Here is a 24,542-nt window from a genome sequence, read left to right as displayed (position 1 = left end):
CATAGGGGCTTGTAGGTTATTAGAACGATTGGGCCTTACACTGGTGGGTTTTAAACAGGATTGACTTGGTCTGATCTATTTTTTTTAACAGGATCACTCTGGCTGCAATGTCGTTGGAAAAGGGGCAAGAGCGGAGTAAGGAGCCAAATTGGGAAGCTTTGGCAAGAATCCTGGTGAGAGATAAGGGTGGCTTGGAGCAGGTGAAGGGAGTAGAAGTGGTGAGAAATAAGATTCTGGACACAATTTTGAAAGTGGAGCCAACGGTGTTTGTTCATGGATTGGATGTCGGGGTGAAGCAGAGAGAGGAGTCGAGGGTCAAGACTGCATGTGTGGAGTCACATGAGCGGGTTCACATGTTAGAGCATTCCCATCAGTGGTCACCCCGAAAACAGGGTGTTTGCTCACATGAACGGGGTTAACTCCTGAGGAAAGAATTCTGATTAGAGGGTTAAACGAACCTCCTAGAGGAAGGATCCTTCGTAAAAGAGTCACTCTCTTTGCCTGTATTCATTAGGCAGTTGGGAAAGCCTCAGGTCATCCTTGCCCTCTACTTCCTCTTGCCTTCCCAGCCTCGTTCCCTTTTTTTAGAAATAGCGTGTTGTCTATTTTACAGCCAGAGGACAGCATTCTGACCTCTGTCCTGTGACTTCCTGGTTCTCCTCTTCTTATAAATACCAGAGCAGAGCTGGGGTCCCAGAGAGGCAGAGAGCAGGGCACCCAGGAGACCTTGGTCCAGCACTACCTGCGCACCGGGAAGATGAAGACCTCCGTGGTGGTCCTTTCCTTCCTCCTCATCCTTGCTGCCCACGCCGCTGCTGGTGACTTGACCAAGCTTTCTCACAGGTGGTCAGGTTGGTGGTAACTCACAATGTGGGGAGGAGACAACAGAGGGCACTTTTGTTCCCAACATAGATGGGTCACTTGTTTAAAAGCAGCCTTAGTAGGTACCGACCTCTCTCTGCAGCCTTTGGTCCCAGGGGAAAACTGTACACAGGTGACTGGTCCCACCTGGGGAAACAATTCTCTCCCTTTTCATGGTCAGAATTATCTGATTCTTTCTCTTAGCTGACAGAGGACCATTATGGGCTAGATAAAGAGAATTGTAGTAAAATTCTAAATTTGTAGAAAGAAGCATAGAAGTCTATGATGTTAGAACCATTATATACCATCTAGTGTAAAAGTCTCATTTTGGAGATGAAATTGAACAAGCCTGGCAAGTGGCTCGCCCAAGTCTACCTAATCATTCTATTTATTTAACAAATAAATATCTAGTACTTCCCATGTGCAAGCAGGCACTGTTCTAAGTGTCTTATAGATATGAATGCATTGGATCCTCCCATCAACAGTGTGGGGTAGACTGTCAGTGACTCATATGGTTTTGTTTATTATTATTGTTAATATTATTATTATTACTACTATTACTATTATTATTATTCTCATTTTACAAATGAGAAAACTGAGGCATAGAAACTCTAGGTCACCTGCCCAAGATCACACAGCCATAAGTATTAGTAGAGTTAGGATCCAAGCTAGTTAGGAAGCTGTTAACAGAAAGACAACGCCTTTTAAGACTTTATTTTGCAAGCCCCATACACATCATATCAAGTATATTGACATGTATGCAGATGCCTCGTTTAATATAATTCATACATAACCATGTAAGAAATGAGCTAAAAGTTTCGTTATGTTTGCCTAATTAGTGTAATAGGGGTCCATATTTTATGACCATGCTAATAGCAGCATGATTTATAAACGCCAAAAAGGTGGAAGCAACTCAAGTGTCCACTGATAAATGAATGGATTGAAAAACAGGGTATAGACATACAGTGGAATATTATTCAGCCTTCAAAAATAAGAAACTCTGACACATGGTATAACATAGGTGAGCCTTGAAGACATTATGATAAGTGAGATACACCAGTCACAAAAGGACAAATGGTATGATTCCACTCATATGAGGTAGTTAAAGTAGCTATATTCAAAGGCAGAAAGTAGAATGGCAGTGGCCCAGGGGTTGGGGGTGGGGTGGGGGGCAGGAAATGGGAAGTTATTGTTTAATGGGTATAGACTCTTAGTTTTGCAAGATGAACAGAGATCCATGGAAGGATTGTGCTGAGTTGCACAATATGTAAATGTATTTAATGCTACTGCAATGTACACTTAAAAGTGATTAAGCAGGGAGGGTGTAGCTCAGTGCTAAGCATGCACTAGGTCCTGGGTTCAATCCCCATGACCTCTATTTAAATCAATCAATCAATCAATCAATCAATCAAACAAACCCTAATTACCTCCTTCGTCAAAAATTTTTTTTCTAATTTTTAAAAAAGCGATTAAAGTTGTAAACTTTATATTACATACATTTGATCACATTCTAAAAAAAAATAAAAGTTTTAAAATGGTAACACCTCCCTGGACATTCCTTAACATCCCTGGCAGAGTCTGGGAAGCACACTTTGCCAAACACAGCAATATTTCTGCAGCAAACACATGCAAATATTTATACTAATGGAATAAATAAAGCCTACAAATAACCTCACTCTACTTTGGGTGGCATTGTGCCACCAAATCAGTCAGTGAAATTTGTTCTGTTTCCAGAGTCCTGTGGATTTCAGAAATGTGTAGAAACCACTGTGGACTATATCGCATTATGTAGCTGTTCAACTGATTTATTCGTGATGGATTCACAGTTTGCTTTTTCTATTTAGAGTTGATAGAGTATTTTCATGTCTCAAACTTTTTCAAAAATTCTCTGAAAAGTCTCAGGGCCCTGATGGAGAAGATGGGCCTGGAGGCAGGCCTGGTCCAGTGGTCCGGCATCACTGCCTCCCTAGCAGGGGATGGGGCTGAGGAGTAAGATAGATGGAGATGCTGCTTCCCAGCCATTTCTCTTCCCTCCTCGACTGTTTCCCCCAAACAGACCTGCTGTCGACACAGGATCATCATTATCACATAAACTCTCATGGACAAGGTTTGTTATGGTATATATTTAAAAACAGCCAGCAGGTTCATATCTGCTCAATGGCTTCAATCCACCTTGTTTACGGGGCCTGGGGAGACGGGGAGGGTCCTAAGGCCAGTGAACACGTCCAAGGAAGTTGAGGATGGGTCCTGGGTCCATACGTGGCCTCTATTCCAGCTGGCTATCCCGAGAGTTGTCCTTGGGGTGGGGGGGGCTTCTCTCTGATGCCTCCTGCGGGCCTCAGACCCTTCCTCTTCTTGGAGAAATGGTCCTGCCTGTTGTGGCCCTGCCTGGGTGCCCTCAGACACCCAGCTCAACCCTGGGGAAAGTGAAGCAGGGAGACACCAGCAAGTGCTGGCCGAGAAGGAAGACATCCCTCTCGAGTCCCGCACCTTCTCACCCTTCCTAGTACTTTGGAGGAAAGGATCTAGTTTTCCTCAAACTCAGTCCTTAAGTAACACTTTCTCTTACTGCAGGCTTTCACCGTCCCACTGACTGCTGCATCTCCTACGCCTCACGAAATATCCGATGTGTGTTCATGAAAGATTATTCAATAACGACCAGTGGGTGCTCCCGGCCTGGTGTCATGTAAGTGCCAGGCTGACCGACCATGCCTTGCGGGGAGGGGTGGGCACCTGATGAATAGATGTCCCCAAAAGTCCTATCCTCTGGATCCTGCCAGGTCAGCAGAGGCTTGCGTCCTCATTAGGATCCCGTAGGGCATCGGGGACATGATGTTCCCAGTGAAGAAGGAAGCCTGGGAAGGAAGGAGACAGTAGGAGCAAGGCTGCCCAAGGAAACTCCACAACTCACTAAGGGAGTCTCAGAGGCTGAGGGAGGGTCTGAGAGGAGCCGCTCTGAGCCCTTGCAGCAAAGAAACAAAAGAACAGGCTGGGCTGAGTGGGGAATCCGAGAGGCAGGGAGGGTGGTGCTCCCCATCCCCCCTTGCTGACCCCTCCTCTGTTTGTAACCTCTCTCCCTCTTGCTTCCCAGCTTCAAAACCAAGAGAGGGCAGAGTGTCTGTGCCGACCCCAGTAAGGAGGATGTTCGGAAATGCATGGCGAGTCTGAAGCTGGACTCCGTGATATAGAACCTGGAAAGACTACTGCTTGAGAAGGAGCCAGCCACCTCACCTCCATCTCTCTTGCCTCGACCACCTCCTAGAAATTTCCTGGCCTGAATTATTTTTAAAAAGCACCCATTACTGTTCTGTTCTGGTTACATGAGTAATACATTAATAAAGAGTATCCAATTTAACTTTACTTCAACTTTAAGAGGAAAAAGAATCTTTAGCAATGCCAAACTTCAGATCTGTGGGGTTTTTTTTTTTTCCAAAACAAGACATTATAGTGTAATTTTTTTAAAAGCTAAAAATATGACATTCAACTATAGATTGACAATGCGTCAAAAATGTATTTAACCCATTAATGAAGGAACCATTAAACTGAATGAATATCACCCGAGGAACAGAGGTTTATCTAGATAATTGGGAATGACATTCTGAAATGTTTAATTGAGAGAACAAATTAGTATCCTATAGGACAATAAACCTGTAACTTTGGGGATTATCTTTTCTACTAGACAAAAATCACTTGCATCTGTGCTTAACAAAAATTTACAAGTCAACATGTGATTTCACAAAGTCTGGGACCTGGTCAATAATAAACAGAGTATCAGTTAGAACATGCCTACAGATTTCAGGAATCCTAGAGCGGGCCTTTCAGACAATGTTCCAAAATGACATTGAAAGGCCTGCATTCATCCTTTTCCCTTATTTTTATGCTTTAGATTTTCTTCTTAATAGATATAACTTCCTAAAAGATCATCTTCGTTAAAGTTAAAGGACATTAGAAAAATATTTAAAACTGGAGCCAATATCCATCTTACATTCATATCTACTAAAGCATATGCATTTATATTTATAATTAGGAAATCTTGGCCAACTGTCTCATAAAATTTGGGAAAAAAAGGACTGAATTCTAAACAACAAGTTTTTGTCATTCAAAAAAATGTTTAAGATTTTTCTGGGCCAAGATGGCAGAGTAGAAAGACCCTGAGCTCACTTCCTCTCATGAGCACAGAAAAATCATCAATGAAAAAGAAAAAAAAGGAACCTACCAGAAAAGATCTACAACAGAAGACAGCAACAAAGAATCACAATGAGTTGGGCAGGAGGCAGACTGGCGATACAGCCAAGTCCCTTACTCTCTGGTGAGTGACCCACAAACCGGAGAATAATTACATTGCAGAGTTTCTCCCAAAGGAGTGAGAGGTCTGAGCTCCACTCCTGAGCCCAGGGGTCCTGCATCGGGAAGACAAGCCCCCAGAGAATTTGGCTTTGAAGGCCAGCAGGGCTTAATCTGGGCAGTCCCAGAGGACAGCGGGAAATAGAGACTACACTCTTAAAGGGCACACAGAAAATGTCACATGCTCCGGGACCCAGGGCAAAAGCAGTAATTTGATAGAAGCCTGGGTCAGACCCACCTGCACATCTTGGAGAGTCTCCCAGAGAGGCAAAAGGCAACTGCATCTCACCCTGGGGACACAGACACTGGTAGCAGCTATTCTTGGGGCCTCCTTCTACCACACGGATGGACACTGGTGCTGGTGGGCACATTGTGGGATCCCCCCTCTAGCTTACTAGCCCCAGGATCCAGACTTGCCCTGGCCCAACAGCTTGTGAATGCCTCAGGCCAAGCAACCAACTGAGTGGGAACACAGCCCCACCTTCAGCAGACAGGCTGCCTTAAGACCCCCTGAGCCCACAACCACCTCTGGCACAGCCCCATCCACCAGAAGGCCCAGAACTCAGCTCCACCCAGCAGTGGGCAGGCAGCAGCCCCAGGGTCCCCACAGCCCTGGCCCTGCCCTCCAGGAAGCCTACTTTAGCCTCTGGACCAGCCTCACCCACCAGGGTGCAGACACCAGCCTGCGGAACCAGCCTGCCCACCAGCAGGCCAGACCCTACCTTGCTCTCTTCTTGTCTTTGACCAGAAGTTACCCAGGGCCCAGCCCAATTCTCTCTGTCCCGTGGTCCCCTCTGGAGGTTCCCACAGCAGATACCTTTCTTCATTTATGCTTGTAGTTTATCCTGGGGCAAACCTCGTAACCGACTGTCCTGAAGTGGGGACTGGCAAGGTCCTAGCTTGTTCTTTGGACCCAAGCTTTGTCTCCCAGCACCTCCTGACTCTGATCTTTGGGTGACCCAGGGTCGTGATGGGAAAATGTTTTCTCAATGATCTTCTCCATCACCTACATGAGGATACAGGTTTCTTCAGTCGCCTTGGGTTTTGCCACCAAAATGACAAATGTCCTTTATATAGAACAGAAATTTCTCACCTGTGATCAGCTGCTGTTGTCTTTTCGGATTCCCTACTGCTTCTATAAGTTTTTTTAATGAATGTTTTGTTTTCATACTTACTCAGTCATTTCAATGGGATTTGGGGGAGGTGAAAGAGGCAAACACAGATGCTCAGGGTTCTGGCCCGGATTTTGACCCGCTTATGGTCTTTCCTGTTGTTTCTTCACTTATGGTGGCAATAGCAGCTTTTGGCTCTTCTGCTGAGATTTTGTTTCAGACACTTGAAGATCTCAAAGAGTTGTTGCATGAAAGCAGGGCTAGACCCACGGGCAATGTGTATGGTTGCACTGGGTTGTCCGCCTGCTCGAGCTGTTAGCCCAGGAGAATGAAATGGTGAGCCCAGGCCACTGAGCCGTGTAGCTGGCAGAGGGCCAGGTGTCTCCTGGTCAAGGCTTTGGGCACAACAGCAGCTGAACAGAAACGAGGGATGGAAACGGCGCCTTTCCCTTCTGACCAGGCATCTGGAAAATCACAGCAGTTCTTTGAGCTCTTTGAGGAGACAATGGTGTGTCATGTCAGGTCAATTGCATAATACTCAAAACACTCTCTTTTCCCAGTTCCTCAAAAACAACGTGTTCCTTTTTTGCTTCCTTGCTTTCTGCGGTGCCTCTGCCAGAAATGCCCCTCCTCCCAGCCTTCCCGGCAAAACTCAACCCACCCTGCAAGATTCGGTTTAGATGCCACCATAAAACCTTTCCTCACTATGCTGGACGAAGCATCCCGTCCCTTTCTCTGGACTCCTGAAAGAGATCATGGCTGCATGATTACTTTATGTTATCCGTTGTGAGAGACATTAGGGAAAACTTGAGAACAGAAACGAGACTCCTGCCCATCCATGTGTAAGAGAAGAGGACACAGTGACTTCCATAATACTGGGAATATTAATTCAGGAACTAGTTTCTGAACTTCTATGACATGTCAAGCCCTCTTCTAGGCACTGGGGAAAAGTACGGTGAGTAGGACAAAACACCATCTTGCATGAGCTTTCTGTGCTATTCAGCTATCATTAGCCCCCCTTGTTCAATGACTTATTCAATGACTTTAATAAAATTCCATTAACAAAGTAAAAAAAAAAAAAGGAATATTCCAGTGTATAGAGAAGACTGAAAATAGGAATATGACATCTGTGTTCAAGAATCATATCTGATTTGACACAAGATTGTAAAATGATTATAAATCAATAAAAAATGTTAAAAAAAGAATCATATCTGAATCCTCACTAAATCTCTAAATTATTACACCACACTGCATTAAAATGATGAGGCAGTTTGTCACGGGGACAGCCAGGCTGCGACTCGGGCCTCCCCAGGCCCCAGTCAGGCAGCCCAAGGGCTGAAGAGACCAACATATTATAAGCACAGCAGTTAGGATGCTGTGCTATAGATCAAGGCTTCGGAAACTTCAGCATGGACAAGAATCACCTGGAGGGCTTGTTAAAACACAGATTGCTAGGTCCCATCCCCAGAAATTCTGACTCAGTAGGACTCGCTGGGGCCAAAGAATCAGCATTTCCTCCCAGTTCCCAGGTAATGAGGGTGCTGGAGTGTGGAGTGGAAATCTGAAGAGAACTCTCAGTCTCAACTTTGTAACTTCAGCTGTTTGCAACTTTTGCAGAAAGCATATATTCCTTTAGTAACCAGAAAATAATGTCAAAGAATTGGGGGAGAAGGGGAGAGTCTTCATTGTCTTTTCAACAACAAACAAACAAACAATGGGCTGGCTGACTTGTGTTACTTCTTGATTTTTTTTTTCATGATGCAACTTATCAAAGCTGCTTAATTACAAAAGAAATATACAAGTGGGAAAAGTTTAAACATGGCTAAATGAGTCTGATGACCAGTTTTGAATTTTTAAAAGTAAAAAATCTTAGAAGTTATTTGAAATAGCTAGAAAAAAAGTGAGCTGAAGAGCTGTAAAAAAAAAATTATCCGTATCTTTCCTCTTCTACTTTTAGAACCACAGACATTATTTTAAAAGTAATACGGCTTAGCCCCTTTTGTCTTGGTGTGGGCCAGGGCTGGGGCAGAGGGCATGACCCACTTGGTTAAGGCCAGTGGAGGTAGAAGATTTGTTACCTAGAGAGGACATGGCAAAGAAGTAAACAATGAGGGTCCTATACACACTTCCCATGTTATTCAATTTTTTTTAAATCAAAGAATATGTGCTGCTTTGAGAAACTTTTTTTTTTTTTTTTTTAGTATTCTTTTGGTTTCTTTTTTAGGGGAAGGGGTAATTATATTTATTTATCTACTTACTTATTTTAATGGAGGTTCTGGGGACTACACCCGGGACCTCGTGCATGCTAAGTGCACACTCTGCCACTGAGCTATACCCTCCCCATTGAAAAACATTTTTAACATTTTTTACAGGCACCGCATACTCATCCACAGACAACAAGAGAGCCTTTAACATCTCTGATTATATTGCTGCCAAATTCCATTCATCCCTCTGCACTGCAATTTTCAATTACTTTTTTGAGTCCCTCTTTGAGCGGTGAGTCATCTGAGGTCAGGGTCATCTTCATTCCCACCTCCAAGCCTAGCCCAGTACCTGGCATGTGCTATTATAGCAAGGAAGTAATATGGTCACTAGACCCATTCTCTCTGCCTCCTGGGCACACACAGATAATCTTTATCTTCCATGCCTTTGTCATTAAGTTGGAGTCAAGTGACTTCATTTCGGCCATGGGGTGTAAGTGAAAGTAATTTATACCATTTCCAGAAATGGGCCATAAAAACCTGCCAATCCTCTGCTTCTCCCCTTGGGTAGCAAATTTGGAGGTCTCTTGTTGGAAATGGTGGCACCACGAGAGAGGAGAAGGCTTGGTCCCTGACTGGGTGACTTTCCCAACACACACCCGCCCTCATCTCACTGCTGACCACACTGGACTGTGACATGAGCAAGAAATAAACCTCCATTTAATTACTCTCCTGAGAGTTAGGGGTTGTTTATTATAACAATGAGCGTATCTAATTTAGGTAGGAACTCAATAACTGCTTGAAAAATAAAGAACTTTCCTGTAAAGATCTTCCTGTAAAGATCTTGGCAGGTCGGCTAGTCTCCACAAAAACAAAGTCATCACTGTTTCTTCCCAACTCATACTCTTCCCAGAAACAGCTTGTTTCCTTAGATTGTCCCTAATGACAGTTCTTAATACTGGACTGGAGGAGTTTAAATAGTTTTGTTATCGACAACAAATACAGAAAATTTTGAATAAATGACTGTCTCAGCACCTAAGCATGAAAATTCAGCTACTTCCTGTGAAATACACGTACTTAGACCAGCCCAATTTATGTATTCATCCTTCTTCTAAAACATATTTAGAAATCACCTGCTCTGTGCTAGGCCTGCCCTGCCCTAGTGTGTGGAGGTGAGAAGATGTAAACAGCCTTCTAACCACGAGAGCAAGCAGAACGTTGCAAGTCCCCTCAAGAAGGCCACGGTCAAGGCCCCCGGGCTGAGAGTCTGCAGAGGTGGATCTGTCCTGCAACCAAATCATTCTGCGAACATGAGCAAGCCTCTGGCCCTTCCTGAGCCCAATTCCTCCTCCGTAAATGACCAGTTTAGATGAATCTAAGGATGGCAAACACACAGCATGCAAACTGCACCTTCACAGAAAGCACATGTCACTCACGTGATGCATAGACATCCAACCTGGAGCTCCAGTCCACCACTAATCAATGAGACCCACTCGCCATCCCCAAACTAGGCATTTTCTAGGTTCCCATAGAGCTTCTCTGTAATGAAGGTCAGAAACCAGGAGAAGGTTCCCAAAGGGATTCACTACCTGAGCTCAGATAGGTAAGGCTTTGTAGAGAAGCCAGGGCATTTTTAGAGACAGCTTTGTGCACATGTTTCTTCTCCACAGCGTAGTGGTTAAGAGCATAGACTTGAGGGGAGGGTGTAGCTCAGTGGTAGAGTGTGGGCTTAGCATGTACGAGGTCCCAAGTTCAATCCCCAGTACCTCCATTAAAAAAATAAATAAAAATAAACCTAGTTACCTGCCCCTCTAAAAAGAACTCAGACTTGGGAGCCAGACTGCCTGAGTTGGAGCCCTAAGTCTACTTGTCAATGGTCAGAGCTTGGGCGAGTTCTGTCTGCTCTCTGTGCCTCAGTTTCCTCAACCGCTATGAAGATTACAAGGGCTAACATTCACGAAGCATTTGGGACAGTGGCCAGTGTGTATTAAAGCAACCATCACTGTATAAGACCTGTTAAATAAAGTATCCACTGAGCATCATGGCACGTTCACCGCAGGGTTCAGCAGGGGGATGGGGATGAGGCTGGGAGGCAAAGGTTCTGCTGAAGAGCTTAAGTGAAGACTTCCTAGACCTGATGTGGGGGCCTCCAGACCTCATCCTATTACCCCAAATCCTCTCTGATCTCCAGATGAACAGATCCTGAATCTCCAGCCCCCATCGGCCTTGTTCTAAGACCTGGAACAGGAACTGGGCACAGGACACATCCCAGCCTTGAGATCTTCTGCTAAGTCTGAGACAGTGTCCCTGAGCCCCTGTGCCCATGGTCTTTCTACGACTAAGAGCTAACCTCGAAGGGTTAAACTCATTCCCACTGGGGATGGAGGACAATTTCCTCCCTGAAATCTTGGCTCCCCATACTTCCTTCACTCCACCCTCAACCAAAATTGCTGAGGATATGAAATCGCTGAGAAATCCACTGCTTCCTACTTCCCTTTGGCATCTTAGTTCCCTTATACTAAAAAACATTTTGCCTCGATGAACATTTCTCAAAACATTCTCAGCCCAGGAGGTTCAGAAGCCCCTACCAGGCCAGCTCTCTCCCTGCAGCGGCTCCCTGCACCAGAAGATGAAGGCTTCCATGGCAACCGTCTCCTGCCTCCTCCTCCTCCTCCTCCTCCTTCCCATCGCCCTGCGGTCTGAGGCTGAATTCTCTCCACGTGAGTGCAACACCTCATCTTCTAACCTGGTCCCTGTAATGAATCAGGAGTAGGGTTGCTGGGAATACAGGAGGAGTGCTCTAGGGAGGTCTGGTGTCTTGTTAGACTGGTTCCATCCTCACTCTGCCCAGGACCAGTCCCCTTCCCTCCAAGGCCATGCAGTGAGGCCAGCCTCTCTCTTCACTCACTCAATTCATCTCTCTTTGCCATTAAGCAAAAGACTGGCCCACCCCATTTGGGGTCATTAACCCTAGGGAGACTGGGGAGAAGTATCTGGAGCCCCTAAAGGCCATATTGTCCATTTATCTCCTGGGATTTGGACCCAGGCTGCTTGCAGGGTCCACCTAACCCCATGAGTGCAGCATCGCCTGGTTACGCAGTTGGGGAGTGGGGGGGAAGCAACAGTTCGGGGGTCCTGCCTAGGCCACCTTTTCTCAGCTTATTTCTTAGAATGAGCTGCCTTTACAACCAAGAATATTCCCACCCTGCAACTTGGCCTCATTTCCTTTCCAGAAACTGAAGGGAAACAGAAGGCTGCTGAAATAAATCTAGCCTCAAGTTTGATCTGCCTCTGAAAAGTCAGCCCAGAGGAATGCAGTGGGAGTGGCTCCCTGGGGACCAGGGGATTCTTTATTCCATTCTTTGGGTAGTGAGGATGCTGCCGGGAATGGTGCTGGATAACAGGACCCCTCCCTTTTCACCCAAGCACCTGGCCACCCTCAGTGATCCCTGAAGCCATCCCTGTGCACATTTCTGTCCAGGGGGGCCACATAACTTGCACACCCCCACTGTACCTCATAACTGCAGGGCCTTTAATCTGAAATGCCCTTCCCCCTACCCCCATAAGTCAATCTAAGTGTGACTTTGCTGTTACCCCCTTGTACCTCTGACAAAAGCCATGAAATTTCAGAATCAAAAAATAACTGAAAAAGTCCAGTGTGATTAAAAAAAATGTTTTAGGGGTGGGGTATAGCTCAGTGGTAAAACATGTGCTTAGTATGTATGAGGTCCTTGGTTCAATATCCAGTACCTCCTTTAAAAAAAAAAAATGTTTTAACCAGGAAACTTTTTCTTCCAGCAAAATCTTACACGGGAGGCTCAATATGTAAAATGGGGAAAAAAAAAAAAGGTGGATGGGGTCCTTTACACACAACTGCACTCTCAAGTGCATCCGTGCCTCCAGAAAGCTCCATATAAAACCCACCGACCCAGTCCAACAGCCTCACTGACAGATGAGGATACAGAGGGCAATTGGGGCGACGGGCACAAAGCCAGCAGAGGCAAGGTGGGGTTAGAACAGTGTGCCCCGGCTCCCTGGCTGTCGTCCTTGGGGCTTGGTGTGGATATCCCACCCTCTTTGCAGGGCATGCGTTCAGTGGGGACATGGGCGAAATGGGGGCACTGGAAGGGGCAGGGTCTGCATTCCCAAATGGCAAGTGTCCCAACCCCTATTGGGATTTCTTCCCGATATCCCTCCTCTTGAAGCATCTCTGCCAGCTGCCCCCAGGGATGGTGTGTGCTCACTGAGAATATCCAGGCTTGACTGCTCTTCCATCTGGGGTTGAAAGTCATTAGCCAGTCCTTCTAGGAGGGGATGGAGAATGGAAGCAGGGTGATCGCTGATGAGGAGAGGAGCCAGGGGAATAGTTTCAAAGGGAGCCCAGAGGACTGAGTTTCCCTGTAGCTCTGCCTCTGAATTCTGGGGGGCTGTCCCCTCCTTCTTTCCCTCCTCTACCCCTTGGGGTTGCAAAGGCAGCCGGGGGGGGGTTGTCTTTAACAGGGGCCGATCTCAGCTTCCCTCCATGCCTTCTTCCCAGGATCACCTTACCACCCCGCCGAGTGCTGCTTCACCTACGTGACCCGTGCAATCCCACGTTGGCGGATTTTAGGCTATTATGAGTCCAGCAGCCAGTGCGTCAACCCTGGAATTGTGTAGGTGGCACCCATACCCTGCACTGGGGGAGGGCAGCCTGCAGGGCCTTGGGGCCGGGTGAACTGGGAACCGGGACTCCCCAGGGGGCTTCTCTGGTGTGTCAACACAGGGAGAGGCAGCCAAGGGGCAACCTGGGGGCTTCTGGCCTATCCGGGGCCCGCTGGGGCCAGGAGGAAGCTGGCCTCACCGATGGGGAAGGGTAGAGGAGGGGAACAGGAGGCAGGAGGGCACTAGTGGGGACACCGAGACTAGGTGGGTCTAGGGGCCCTGAGGGGCTCAAGGGCTTGTCTCAGAAAGGATGCTGGCCCCAGGCTGCCTCTAACAAAGGAAGGAGAACCAATCTAGGTCCCATGAGGAATTTGCAAGGAAGGAAAGACTGACACTGGACTTCCTGGCTGCTGGACCCTCAGTTTGTAATCCTTCTCCCTTCTTGTGCCACAGCTTCATCACCAAAAAGGGCCATGTCATCTGTGCCAACCCCAGAGATGACTGGGTCCAGGACTACATCCAGGAGCTGGAGAAGATCTGAGTGACCCAGATATAATGGAGAAGGACCCTGCTCAGAACCTTAAAGAGAAGGGACTGAACACCCACCCCTACTCCCAACTCAGCCCCAGCCAGCCTCCCAGGAGCTGCCCTACCTTGAATTAAAGACCATTCATGCCCTTCCCTGCCCTCATTCATTTGTACTGAATTTCCATTGGCAATGAACTGAGCACACTGGTGAGCCTGGCCCGGGGTGGCACCCTCAGCTTCAAGCCTCACTCTGCAGAAATTTGGCCAGAACATGGTGCAAAAGATGGGCCAGGCCTGTGATGGAGGTTGTGGGAAGCTGAGCAGAAAGTGAGAAAGATCACCTTACAAAATAAGAACCACAATAATATCAGACGCCATTTGTTGTATCCCAAGCGCGCTGCTAAGCAGTCCGTGTGCATTATCTTACTCAAGTTTCACAAATGTAAAGCTAAGAATTATCGTCTGATTTTGCAGGTAAATCTTCATAAAGGCCTCTCCATAGCAGTCAAACTCCATAGTCTTTTTCTGTGTTGGTCCCAAGGCCTTTTTCTTTGTTCCCTCCTGGCTGGGATAGGAGTGATTCATGGTTGTATTTTATCCAATTCTTCCCCATCCACTTATGTTGTACTATATTGTTTTACTCATTTTTGTGTCCTACATAAGGCATAGCAAAAAATGTGGCCCACACCAAGTGCTCAGGAATCAGATGGATGGATAGGTGGATGATGCATGGGTGGGTGGGTGGGTGGATGGATGGGTGGGTGAATGGATGGATCAATGGGTGGATGGGTGAGTGGATGGATGAATGGATGGGTGGATGGGTGAGTGGATGGGTGAATGGATGGAATGAGGCGGGAATCAAGAGGAAGCTTCTGCTTCAAGAATAACAGACAGCTGCCCCTAAAGGCTCTCAGACCCATCTTCCAGGTTCAAGGAGCTCTGTGCACTCAGAGGAAGAGCATGCTCAGTGTAGGCCTGTGACCACCATTCCCTGGCCTCCACAGACAAGGGCTAAAAGGGCACCTGCACACTGAAGGTACAGCCAGGCTTCCTCAGATCTCCTGGCCTCCATAAACAGAGGTCAAGGAGGTATCCCACATATATGATACATACCCCCCACCTCCTATAAAAAGCCACAGATTCACCACCACTAACTGCCTTGAAACCACCAGCAGTAAATGCATTATATGTTTTTCTCTATTTGTGAGCGGTCACACCAAACAGCAAGCTCCATAAAGATCCTCATAGTCCTTGTTTTGCCCCTGCCTCCCTCTGCAGCCATCTCCTGAAACACTCCATCACACCTATAAAGCTCACAGTTCATCAAAGGCAAACACTCCCCCATCTTCCAGTTCCTTCCTGAACACTCCCTTCAACTTGGAATGGGCTCCTGAGGCAGTCTGAAGAGAGAAGATGCTGAGGGACCAGTCCAGCCTCAGCCAAAGCCAGAGGGCAGAAGTTGGAACTTAGGGACGCAGAAGCAGGTTGTCAGGCTCGCGGTGTTGGGGCGCCCTCTGCTGGCCACGATTGGATTAGCCCACACTGCGAGCGCCCAGGAGGGATTCGCCAACTAGACCTAAATTAAAACTGGCTCCATTGGAGAATTGCTTGTTTAGGTCTTCTGCCCTTTTTTTTTTTTTTTTTTAACATTTTTTATTGATTTATAATCATTTTACAATGTTGTGTCAAATTCCAGTGTTCAGCACAATTTTTCAGTCATTCATGGACATATACACACTCATTGTCACATTTTTTTCTCTGTGAGTTATCATAACATTTTGTGTATATTTCCCTGTGCTATACAGTGGAATCTTGTTTACCTATTCTACAATTTTGAAATCCCAGTCTATCCCTTCCCACCCTCCACCCCCCTGGCAACCACAAGTCTGTATTCTCTGTCTGTGAGTCTATTTCTGTCCTTTATTTACGCTTTGTTTTTGTTTGTTTGTTTTTGTTTTTGTTTTTTTAGATTCCACATATGAGCGATCTCATATGGTATTTTTCTTTCTCTTTCTGGCTTACTTCACTTAGAATGACATTCTCCAGGAGCATCCATGTTGCTGCAAATGGCATTATGTTGTCGGTTTTTATGGCTGAGTAGTATTCCATTGTATAAATATACCACCTCTTCTTTATCCAGTCACCTGTTGATGGACATTTAGGCTGTTTCCATGTTTTGGCTGTTGTAAATAGTGCTGCTATGAACATTGGGGTGCAGGTGTCATCCTGAAGTAGGGTTCCTTCTGGATACAAGCCCAGGAGTGGGATTCCTGGGTCATATGGTAAGTCTATTCCTAGTCTTTTGAGGAATCTCCACACTGTTTTCCATAGTGGCTGCACCAAACTGCATTCCCACCAGCAGTGTAGGAGGGTTGCCTGTTCTCCACAGCCTCTCCAGCATTTGTCATTTGTGGATTTTTGAATGACGGCCATTCTGACTGGTGTGAGGTGATACCTCATTGTAGTTTTGATTTGCATTTCTCTGATAATTAGTGATATTGAGCATTTTTTCATGTGCTTTTTGATCATTTGTATGTCTTCCTTGGAGAATTGCTTGTTTAGGTCTTCTGCCCATTTTTGGATTGGATTGTTTATTTTTTTCTTATTGAGTCGTATGAGCTGCTTATATATTCTGGAGATCAAGCCTTTGTCGGTTTCACTTGCAAAAATTTTCTCCCATTCCGTAGGTTTTCTTCTTGTTTTACTTCTGGTTTCCTTTGCTGTGCAGAAGCTTGTAAGTTTCATTAGGTCCCATTTGTTTATTCTTGCTTTTATTTCTTCTAGGAGAAAAATTTTTAAATGTATGTCAGATAATCTTTTGCCTATGTTTTCCTCTAGGAGGTTTATTGTATCTTGTCTTACGTTTAAGTCTTTGATCCATTTTGAGTTGATTTTTGTGTATGGTGTAAGGGAGTGTTCTAGCTTCATTGTTTTACATGCTGCTGTCCAGTTTTCCCAACACCATTTGCTGAAGAGACTGTCTTTATTCCATTGTATATTCTTGCCTCCTTTGTCAAAGATGAGTTGACCAAAAGTTTGTGGGTTCATTTCTGGGCTCTCTATTCTGTTCCATTGGTCTATATGTCTGTTTCGGTACCAATACCATGCTGTCTTGATGACTGTAGCTCTATAGTATTGTCTGAAGTCTGGGAGAGTTATTCCTCCAGCCTCTTTCTTTCTCTTCAGTAATGCTTTGGCAATTCTAGGTCTTTGATGGTTCCATATGAATTTGATTATGATTTTTTCTAGTTCTGTGAAATATGTCCTGGGTAATTGGATAGGGATTGCATTAAATCTCTAGATTGCCTTGGGCAGTGTGACCATTTTAACAATATTGATTCTTCCAATCCAAGAGCATGGAATATCTTTCCATTTTTTAAAGTCTTCTTTAATTTCCTTCATCAATGGTTTATAGTTTTCTGTGTATAATTCTTTCACCTCCTTGGTTAGATTTATTCCCAGATATTTTATTACTTTGGGTGCTATTTTAAAGGGGATTGTTTCTTTACTTTCTTTTTCTGTTGATTCATTGTTAGTGTCAAGAAATGCAACTGATTTTTGAACGTTAATCTTGTAACCTGCTACCTTGCTGAATTCTTCAATCAGCTCTAGTAGCTTTTGTGTGGACCTTTTAGGGTTTTCTATATATAGTAACATGTCGTCAGCATATAGTGACACTTTTACCTCTTCTTTTCCAATTTGGATCCCTTTTATTTCTTTCTCTTGCCTGATTGCTGTGGCTAGGACTTCCAGGACTATGTTGAATAGGAGTGGTGATAGTGGGCAGCCTTGTCTTGTCCAGATTTTAGTGGGAAGCTTTTGAGTTTTTCACCGTTGAGTACTATGCTGGCTGTAGGTTTGTCATATATAGCTTTTACTATGTTGAGATATGTTCCCTCTATACCCACTTTGGCGAGAGTTTTTATCATAAATGGGTGTTGAATTTTATCAAATGCTTTTTCTAGCATTGATTGAGATGATCATGTGTTTTTTGTCCTTTCTCTTGTTGATGTGATGTATTACATTGATTGATTTATGTATGTTGAACCAGCCTTGTGTCCCTGGGATGAATCCCCACTTGGTCATGATGTATAATCTTTTTTATGTGTTGTTGGATTCTATTTGCTAAAATTTTGGTGAGGATTTTGGCGTCTATGTTCATCAGTGATATTGGCCTATAATTCTCTTTTTTTGTAGTGTCTTTGCCTGGTTTTGGTATCAGGGTGATGGTGGCTTCAAAGAATGAGTTTGGGAGTATTCCCTCCTTTTCAATCGTCTGGAAGAGTTTGAGAAGGACTGGTATGAGTTCTTCTTTGTATGTTTGGTAGAATTCTCCGGTGAAGCTGTCTGGTCCTGGACTTTTATTTGTAGGGAGGTTTTTAATTGCTATTTCTATTTCCTTTCTAGTGATCGGATTGTTCAAGTGTTCAGATTCTTCTTGATTCAGTCTTGGTGGACAGTATGTTTCCAGAAACTTGTCCATCTCCTCTAGGTTATCCAGTTTGGTTCCATATAGTTTTTTCATAATATTCTCGTATGATACAAATGATCAAAAGGCACATGAAAAAAATGCTCAATATCACTAATTATCAGAGAAATGCAAATCAAAACTACAATGAGGTATCACCTCACACCAGTCAGAATGGCCGTCATTCAAAAATCCACAAATGACAAATGCTGGAGAGGCTGTGGAGAAAGGGGAACCCTCCTACACTGCTGGTGGGAATGCAGTTTGGTGCAGCCACTATGGAAAACAGTGTGGAGATTCCTCAAAAGACTAGGAATAGACTTACCATATGACCCAGGAATCCCACTCCTGGGCTTGTATCCAGAAGGAACTCCTACTTCAGGATGACACCTGCACCCCAATGTTCATAGCAGCACTATTTACAAGTAGCCAAGACATGGAAACAGCCTAAATGTCCATCAACAGGTGACTGGATAAAGAAGAGGTGGTATATTTATACAATGGAATACTACTCAGCCATAAAAACTGAGAACATAATGCCATTTGCAGCAACATGGATGCTCCTGGAGAATGTCATTCTAAGTGAAGTAAGCCAGAAAGAGAAAGAAAAATACCATATGAGATCGCTCATATGTGGAATCTAAAAAACAAAAACAAACAAACAAACAAACAATAAAACAAAGCATAAATACAGGACAGAAATAGACTCACAGACAGAGAATACAGACTTGTGGTTGCCAGGGGGGTGGAGGGTGGGAAGGGATAGACTGGGATTTCAAAATTGTAGAATAGGTAACTACACTGTATAGCACAGGGAAATATACACAAAATGTTATGATAACTCACAGAGAAAAAAATGTGACAATGAGTGTGTATATGTCCATGAATGACTGAAAAATTGTGCTGAACACTGGAATTTGACACAACATTGTAAAATGATTATAAATCAATAAAAAATGTTAAAAAAAAAAAAAAAAAAAAAACCTGGCTCCATGTTGAAGGTCCAAAGAGATAAATGAAAACCTGGACTGACACACCAAACACCTCAGTGACAAGGGGGGGCCAAGCGTGAGGCACTTTTGGGAGTGTCAGTAGTACAATCTGTGACAGTGAAGAGTGAGCTCAGTCATGTGCCCTTGGACTGGGGATGGGGGACAGACTTTTCAGAGGGCACTGCTCCACCCTTGCCTCAGTCTATGCTCCCTCTAATCCTGCTTTCTGCTTGCCCTCCCAAAGACTGCTCATCTGGGGAAACTGGGTCCGTCCAGCCCTCTCTCTCAGCTTCCCCAAAACAGATCAGCAGGAACATGGGGAAATCCCAGGGATCTGGTTTTCAGGACTGCCCATCAGCCCCCCACCCATGTGACTGTGGACAATTTATTTAACCTCCGTAAGCCTCAGTGGCCTCATTCGCAAAATAAGGGTGAAAAATCTCTAATCCCTGCTGTGAGGATTAAGTCATGCAAGGTGCTGACACACAGTTCACCACACTCGGACCTTTCTCTTGTTTTCACCTTCACACGGATTCAAATCTTACCTGAATTTAACTTGTGCCAGACCCCGCCCTCCACCGCCCTCCCTTCCAGCAAATACCGAGGGAGGCCCGTTGTCTCTCTCCCTCCACCCCCTCTGAAATGGTCAGAGTCCAGAGAGCTGAGAGGTCCGAGTGGACGACCGGCAAGGAGGACGTCTCTGCTCAGTCCTCCCCAGGAGCTGAACCACCCCTCTGAGAGGATGAAGTTCTCCGTGGCTGCCCTCTTCCTCCTCATCCTCATCTTCACTACTTCTGCTGTTCACAGCCAGCCAAGTGAGTCCACCTGCCCCTGTAGGGCAGCAGTGAGAAAAGGGAACGGGGCAGCTGGCCGCGAGGTCAGATCCCAGACGTCAGCCGCCCCGGGGACTCTCCCCTCCTGCGCGCATAGCTGCTGTCCTCAAACTCCCCCTTTGTAAGCGGAGCTGGGCTGTGGTCCACATCCTTCTGGGGTGGTTTCGGTGGTTTCAGGAAGCTGGGTCAAGTTTACATCAGGAGTCCAGGGGATGGAGGCCAGGAATGATCTCTTAGGAGGAAGAAACGATGATAGACATAAGGGATGAGGAGGAAGGCAAGGCAAGTAGATGAGAAAAGCCACAGATCCTCCGGGAGGGCAGGACGGAGGGAGTCGGGGAGGCAGGTTGAGTGATGCTGGGGGCTAAGCCCAGGAATGGGGAGTCTGAACCTAGCCACCCCTTGCTTGCCGTGTCTGGCGTAGATTGCTGGGACTATCATGGCATTCAAAAGGAGTCCCAGTGGGATGCCCAAGGGCACTATTTGGGGATTTCTGGGCCCAATCTCCATCCCTAGAACCAAATAAAGTCTGTAGTCAAAAGGGATTGAGAGGTTTGGGAGCTATGGGATGCTTGGGACCTATGGAGAATGGGGGTTTTTTTTTGCCAAACAAACCCTACCCCTGCCTCTGCCATCATTTATGAGGGCTGGTGACAGGGAAGGGACCAACACACTCAGGCCTTCTACATACTTGCCTTCAGCTGCCTCAGCCCTTCTTTTCTCCCTAAGGCTACCCTTGGCATAGAGTCTGGCTGGACTCTGCCTGTTTAAACACTCGGGGGAGCAAGGGTCGTGCACACCACGTGATCTGACTGCACACTCTCAGGATGCCCCTGGTCTTTGTAAATGCTGCCTTGAGACCCAGGGTCACTGTCTGTAGAGGTGCCTCTGGTGGGGGGTGGGGAGGCCACAGTGCCCTTTGGGAAGGTCCAGCAGGAAGGGAAAATGGCCCACCCAAAGCATAGACGGGCCAAATGGTGCTCTCAAGAAGTCTCAAGCTTTGCCACCAGCTGGAAGCAAAGGTCAGGGATTTGCACTCTGCAGTTCAGGGGGCCGGGGAGGTGGGGGTGTCTCTGCCTGCTTTCCTGCGTGATGTCCCCAACTGAGGAGCAGTCATGGAGCCCAAGGGAAATACAGCGCTACCAACCAACAAGTCTGGCATCCTGGGAGAGTGGCCGTTCCTACCATTAGCTCTTAATTACAACAAGCACTGACGGAGGCTTTCTGTCCAGGCTTTGAGTCCAAAGCTTGACAAGCATTTTCTCAACGAATCTTCCCCAGGGTTCTAGAACGAAAGTTATCTTTTTACGCACGTGTGACGGATGAAGACACACAGAGAGATTAAGAAATGTGCCCGTGATTCAAGTCATTCAGTCAAGACTCTAACCCAGGCTGCCAGACCCCAAAGCCTCAGGAGAACCCTTTTCCTCCTGCTCTGACTTCCGCTTATCCCTCCATCTCCCCCCGTCCCTGACCTCAGCCTCTCCGGGGACCTCTAGCTCAGAAGGGGTGGTGGCCCTCCCCTCCCCCTTCAGTATCCTCTCTTCCTTCTTCTTCCTCCTCCCCTTGCACTGCAGCCTCCTGAAACTGTTCGGTGCTCCCAGACAACCTGGGCCGCCCCACCTCTGGCCTTCCTACATTTCTTTTTCCAGATCCCCCAACCCCTCTTCCGTCTAAATCCTACTTGTCCTTCAGAAATCAACTCAGATGCCACCTGCTGTGGGACGTCTTCCTCAACCACCCGGGGCTGGGATAGGTGCCCCTCATTCTGTTTCCATAGCACCATGTGTCAAGTTCGACTCCATCCCTGACCGCTATGGTAGCATTTATCTTTTCACCCAGCCTGGTCTGTAAGTTACACGAGAGTAGGGATTCTGTCTCCCGCGTGTTTTGACCCCTGTGGAGCCCAGCACGTAACAGGCGCGCCATAACATGTTTGCCAAGTTCACCAGCAAATGCAAATACGTCAGGCCTTTGGACTTGATGAAACTCAGTCCAGAGGCTGAAGCTTCTATGTGTCCATCCCCCAGAGTGTTCATCTCTTTCACTTTCTCTCTTATCCATCAAGCTATCATCAGTCCCTGCTGATAAGGGGTGGCTGTGCCATCAGAAGAATGGAAGGCAAGGGACGGGAGATGGAGGTGGGCAGCCGTGGGCTTCCTCACTGCCTCCTTGGCTCAGATTCCAATGTGATTCCCTCAGAGGTTCCTGACGGGGTGAACCTTCCACCCACCTGCTGCGTGAAGTATCACGAGAAAGTACTGCCAAGGAAACTGGTGGTGGGATACAAAAAGGCCCTCAGTTGTCACCTGCCAGCAATCATGTAAGCACTTCCCTGCAGGCATCTCTGTGGAGGGGGAAAGGGAGCCCCTGGGCAGAATGGGGCGCAAAGAAGCGAGTCTCCGTGCTGGAAGAGGGGGAGTTGTGGTTAAGAGCTAGGCTTTGACTGTCACAGGACAGGCCTGGGTTTTCGTTCTTGATTTTGCCATTTACAGCTGTGTGGCCCAAGAAATGATGGCCATAATGAAACCCAAGCCTGAGGGTCTAGGCTGAGTGAGGAAGGGGCTGCAAGAAGAGACGATGGGGTCTAGGGGCCAGAGAGGGAGGCCTCCTGAGGCGACCCAGATGAGGGAGACCTAGGGAGGTGGCACAAGGCATGAGGCAAGCCCCATGGGAGCTGGAAGTGGGGGAGTGTGGACTGGGCCCCCAAACTAGTCCACGGCCCATGACAGTCTAACTCTGCCTCCACAGCTTCGTCACCAAAAAGAACCGACAGATCTGCGCCAACCCCAACCTCAAGTGGGTCCAAGACTACATCGCGGATCCCACCGTACCTTTGCAGCCCTCCCGGAGGTCGGCCTAGGTCACCGTCATTACATCACAGAAAGGCCAACCCCCGCTCCTCGACATCAGGCCTCAGAGGAAGCCCAAGTTCAAGAATGAACAAAGGTGTCACCCTGTGAAAATGCAGACCACCCTGTGGTCCGAGTGACAGGGCCACACTCACAGAAGCAGGCTAGTGATCCAAAAAGTAACTGAAAGTATTTTGACTCTCTTCTCAGTCTCTGGAGGAAACGCCCAAGTTAGGGGAGGAGGGTAGGAGACATTCCTAGTGCACAGAAAAGCACCTTTCACACCCTCCTCCTTGCCCTGCTTTCCAGTCCTCACCGCACTCCAGTACACCTGCCACCCTAAATAATCACGGCCAGCTTCCACCCAGCCAGACCGCCTCTGGCCTCTGACTCATTAAACACCCACAGGACTCTCGGCTTTTCCTGTCCATCCTTATCCCCTTTCTAGATCTCTTTTTCCTTCTATTATTCTCTTCTTTTAAAACATAACTTTTTCTTAGCAAGCCAAGGTCGGAACGTTCAGACACTAATGATTTTTGTCCCTGTCGCAGAGTCTTGGCTGGGTCCCCTGACATTGGATCTTCCCAGGGTGGTATGGAGAGAAAGAACATTGAAACAAAAGAGGAGATGTGACGCCCGAGGTCCCGTGCTAAGCTTTGCAGGGCAAGGGAAGGGCAGGAGACTAGGCTGGGGGTAAAAATCTTGGTCCAAAACTCAGCCATTCAATAAATAAAATTTCCTTTACGGCCGACTTGACTTTTAACTTCCTGTCTCCTTTCTGCTAGGGTGGAAGAAACTCAACCTCAGTTTTCTTCAGGGATTTCTCCACATTCCCCTGAGAAATTTATAAACTTGGGGGTCTGGAGAGTTCACATGGCACCAAGGCCAGACATACATACTCAATCTCCCCTTCTTGCTCTCTCTCCAGCTCAATAGGGTGCGGATTCAGACAAAACCCAACATTCCCCCAAAATGGTGTTGTGAAGGCAAAACAAAAACCAGGCAACTAAAGCTATATAATTAAGAGAAACAAATAAATTTGGGGAAGCGATCATTCTGAAAACTGGCCATTCAGTGACTTGGATTCTGATAAAGTGACCCATACCAGCCCCCAGTGGCCCCAGGTGCTAAATACATCATCCTGTCTCCCAGCCTCACCACCCCAGATGGCCACCTAACCCCAGCTGACCGGAGTCTCTCAGAGAGATGAAACTCGGACAAGAGAAACACACACTGGTTGCTGTTGGAGCAATGTCCCCAGGGAAGAGGTCTGCAAACTGGTCCACTCAAGTCTCAGAAATTGCCCCACTTCCTGTCCCCACTCCAGGCTTGGAGGTCTGGCCAGTCTTTCAGTTCCATGGGATAACCCAGCAATCTTCCTACTATTCCTTTTATTTTTTCTTTAAAAAAAATTTTTTTTTTAAATTACTGAAGGGCCACTGTGGGATTTAGTACCCCTGGAATAACTTTTTGTTGGTTTAAGTCAGTTCTGGCTTGTGTGTTTTAACATATCCATGCCATTGTTACCATCTTTAAGTGCCCAGTTCAGTGGCATTAAGTATCTTCACATTGTTGTACAACCATCTCCAGAATTTCTTCATCATCCAAAACTGAAACTCTGTGCCCAGTAAACAATATCTTCCCATTCTTCCCCCGACCCCAACCCTTCGGAACCACTCTTCTGCTGTCTGTCTCTGTGAACTTGACTCC

General features: G+C 46.5%; 3 protein-coding genes across 3 annotated transcripts; all 3 read left to right on the top strand.

The window, feature by feature from the left end:
* Positions 1-678: 678 nt before the first annotated feature.
* Positions 679-4,227, top strand: LOC106728467 (C-C motif chemokine 3). The gene is made up of 4 exons (XM_014550752.2): positions 679-851; positions 2,918-2,968; positions 3,436-3,547; positions 3,953-4,227. Exons 1-4 carry the CDS (start codon positions 758-760, stop codon positions 4,047-4,049), a joined length of 354 nt encoding a protein of 117 aa, XP_014406238.1. The 5' UTR covers positions 679-757; the 3' UTR covers positions 4,050-4,227.
* Positions 4,228-10,996: 6,769 nt separating this feature from the next.
* CCL14 (C-C motif chemokine ligand 14) lies at positions 10,997-14,191 on the top strand. Its single transcript, XM_006174847.3, has 3 exons — positions 10,997-11,238; positions 13,056-13,170; positions 13,613-14,191. Exons 1-3 carry the CDS (start codon positions 11,148-11,150, stop codon positions 13,698-13,700), a joined length of 294 nt encoding a protein of 97 aa, XP_006174909.1. The 5' UTR covers positions 10,997-11,147; the 3' UTR covers positions 13,701-14,191.
* A 5,638-nt stretch (positions 14,192-19,829) lies between these two features.
* Positions 19,830-23,588, top strand: CCL16 (C-C motif chemokine ligand 16). Its single transcript, XM_006174859.3, has 3 exons — positions 19,830-19,962; positions 22,183-22,303; positions 22,732-23,588. The coding sequence occupies exons 1-3, from the start codon at positions 19,890-19,892 to the stop codon at positions 22,841-22,843; spliced, it is 306 nt and encodes a 101-aa protein (XP_006174921.2). The 5' UTR covers positions 19,830-19,889; the 3' UTR covers positions 22,844-23,588.
* Positions 23,589-24,542: the final 954 nt, after the last annotated feature.

This window comes from Camelus ferus, chromosome 16 (genome assembly GCF_009834535.1).
Source record: "Camelus ferus isolate YT-003-E chromosome 16, BCGSAC_Cfer_1.0, whole genome shotgun sequence".
Taxonomy (NCBI): domain Eukaryota; kingdom Metazoa; phylum Chordata; class Mammalia; order Artiodactyla; family Camelidae; genus Camelus; species Camelus ferus.
The sequence above is the reverse complement of the archived record's forward strand: the minus strand, read 5'-3'. Positions and strand labels throughout refer to the sequence as shown.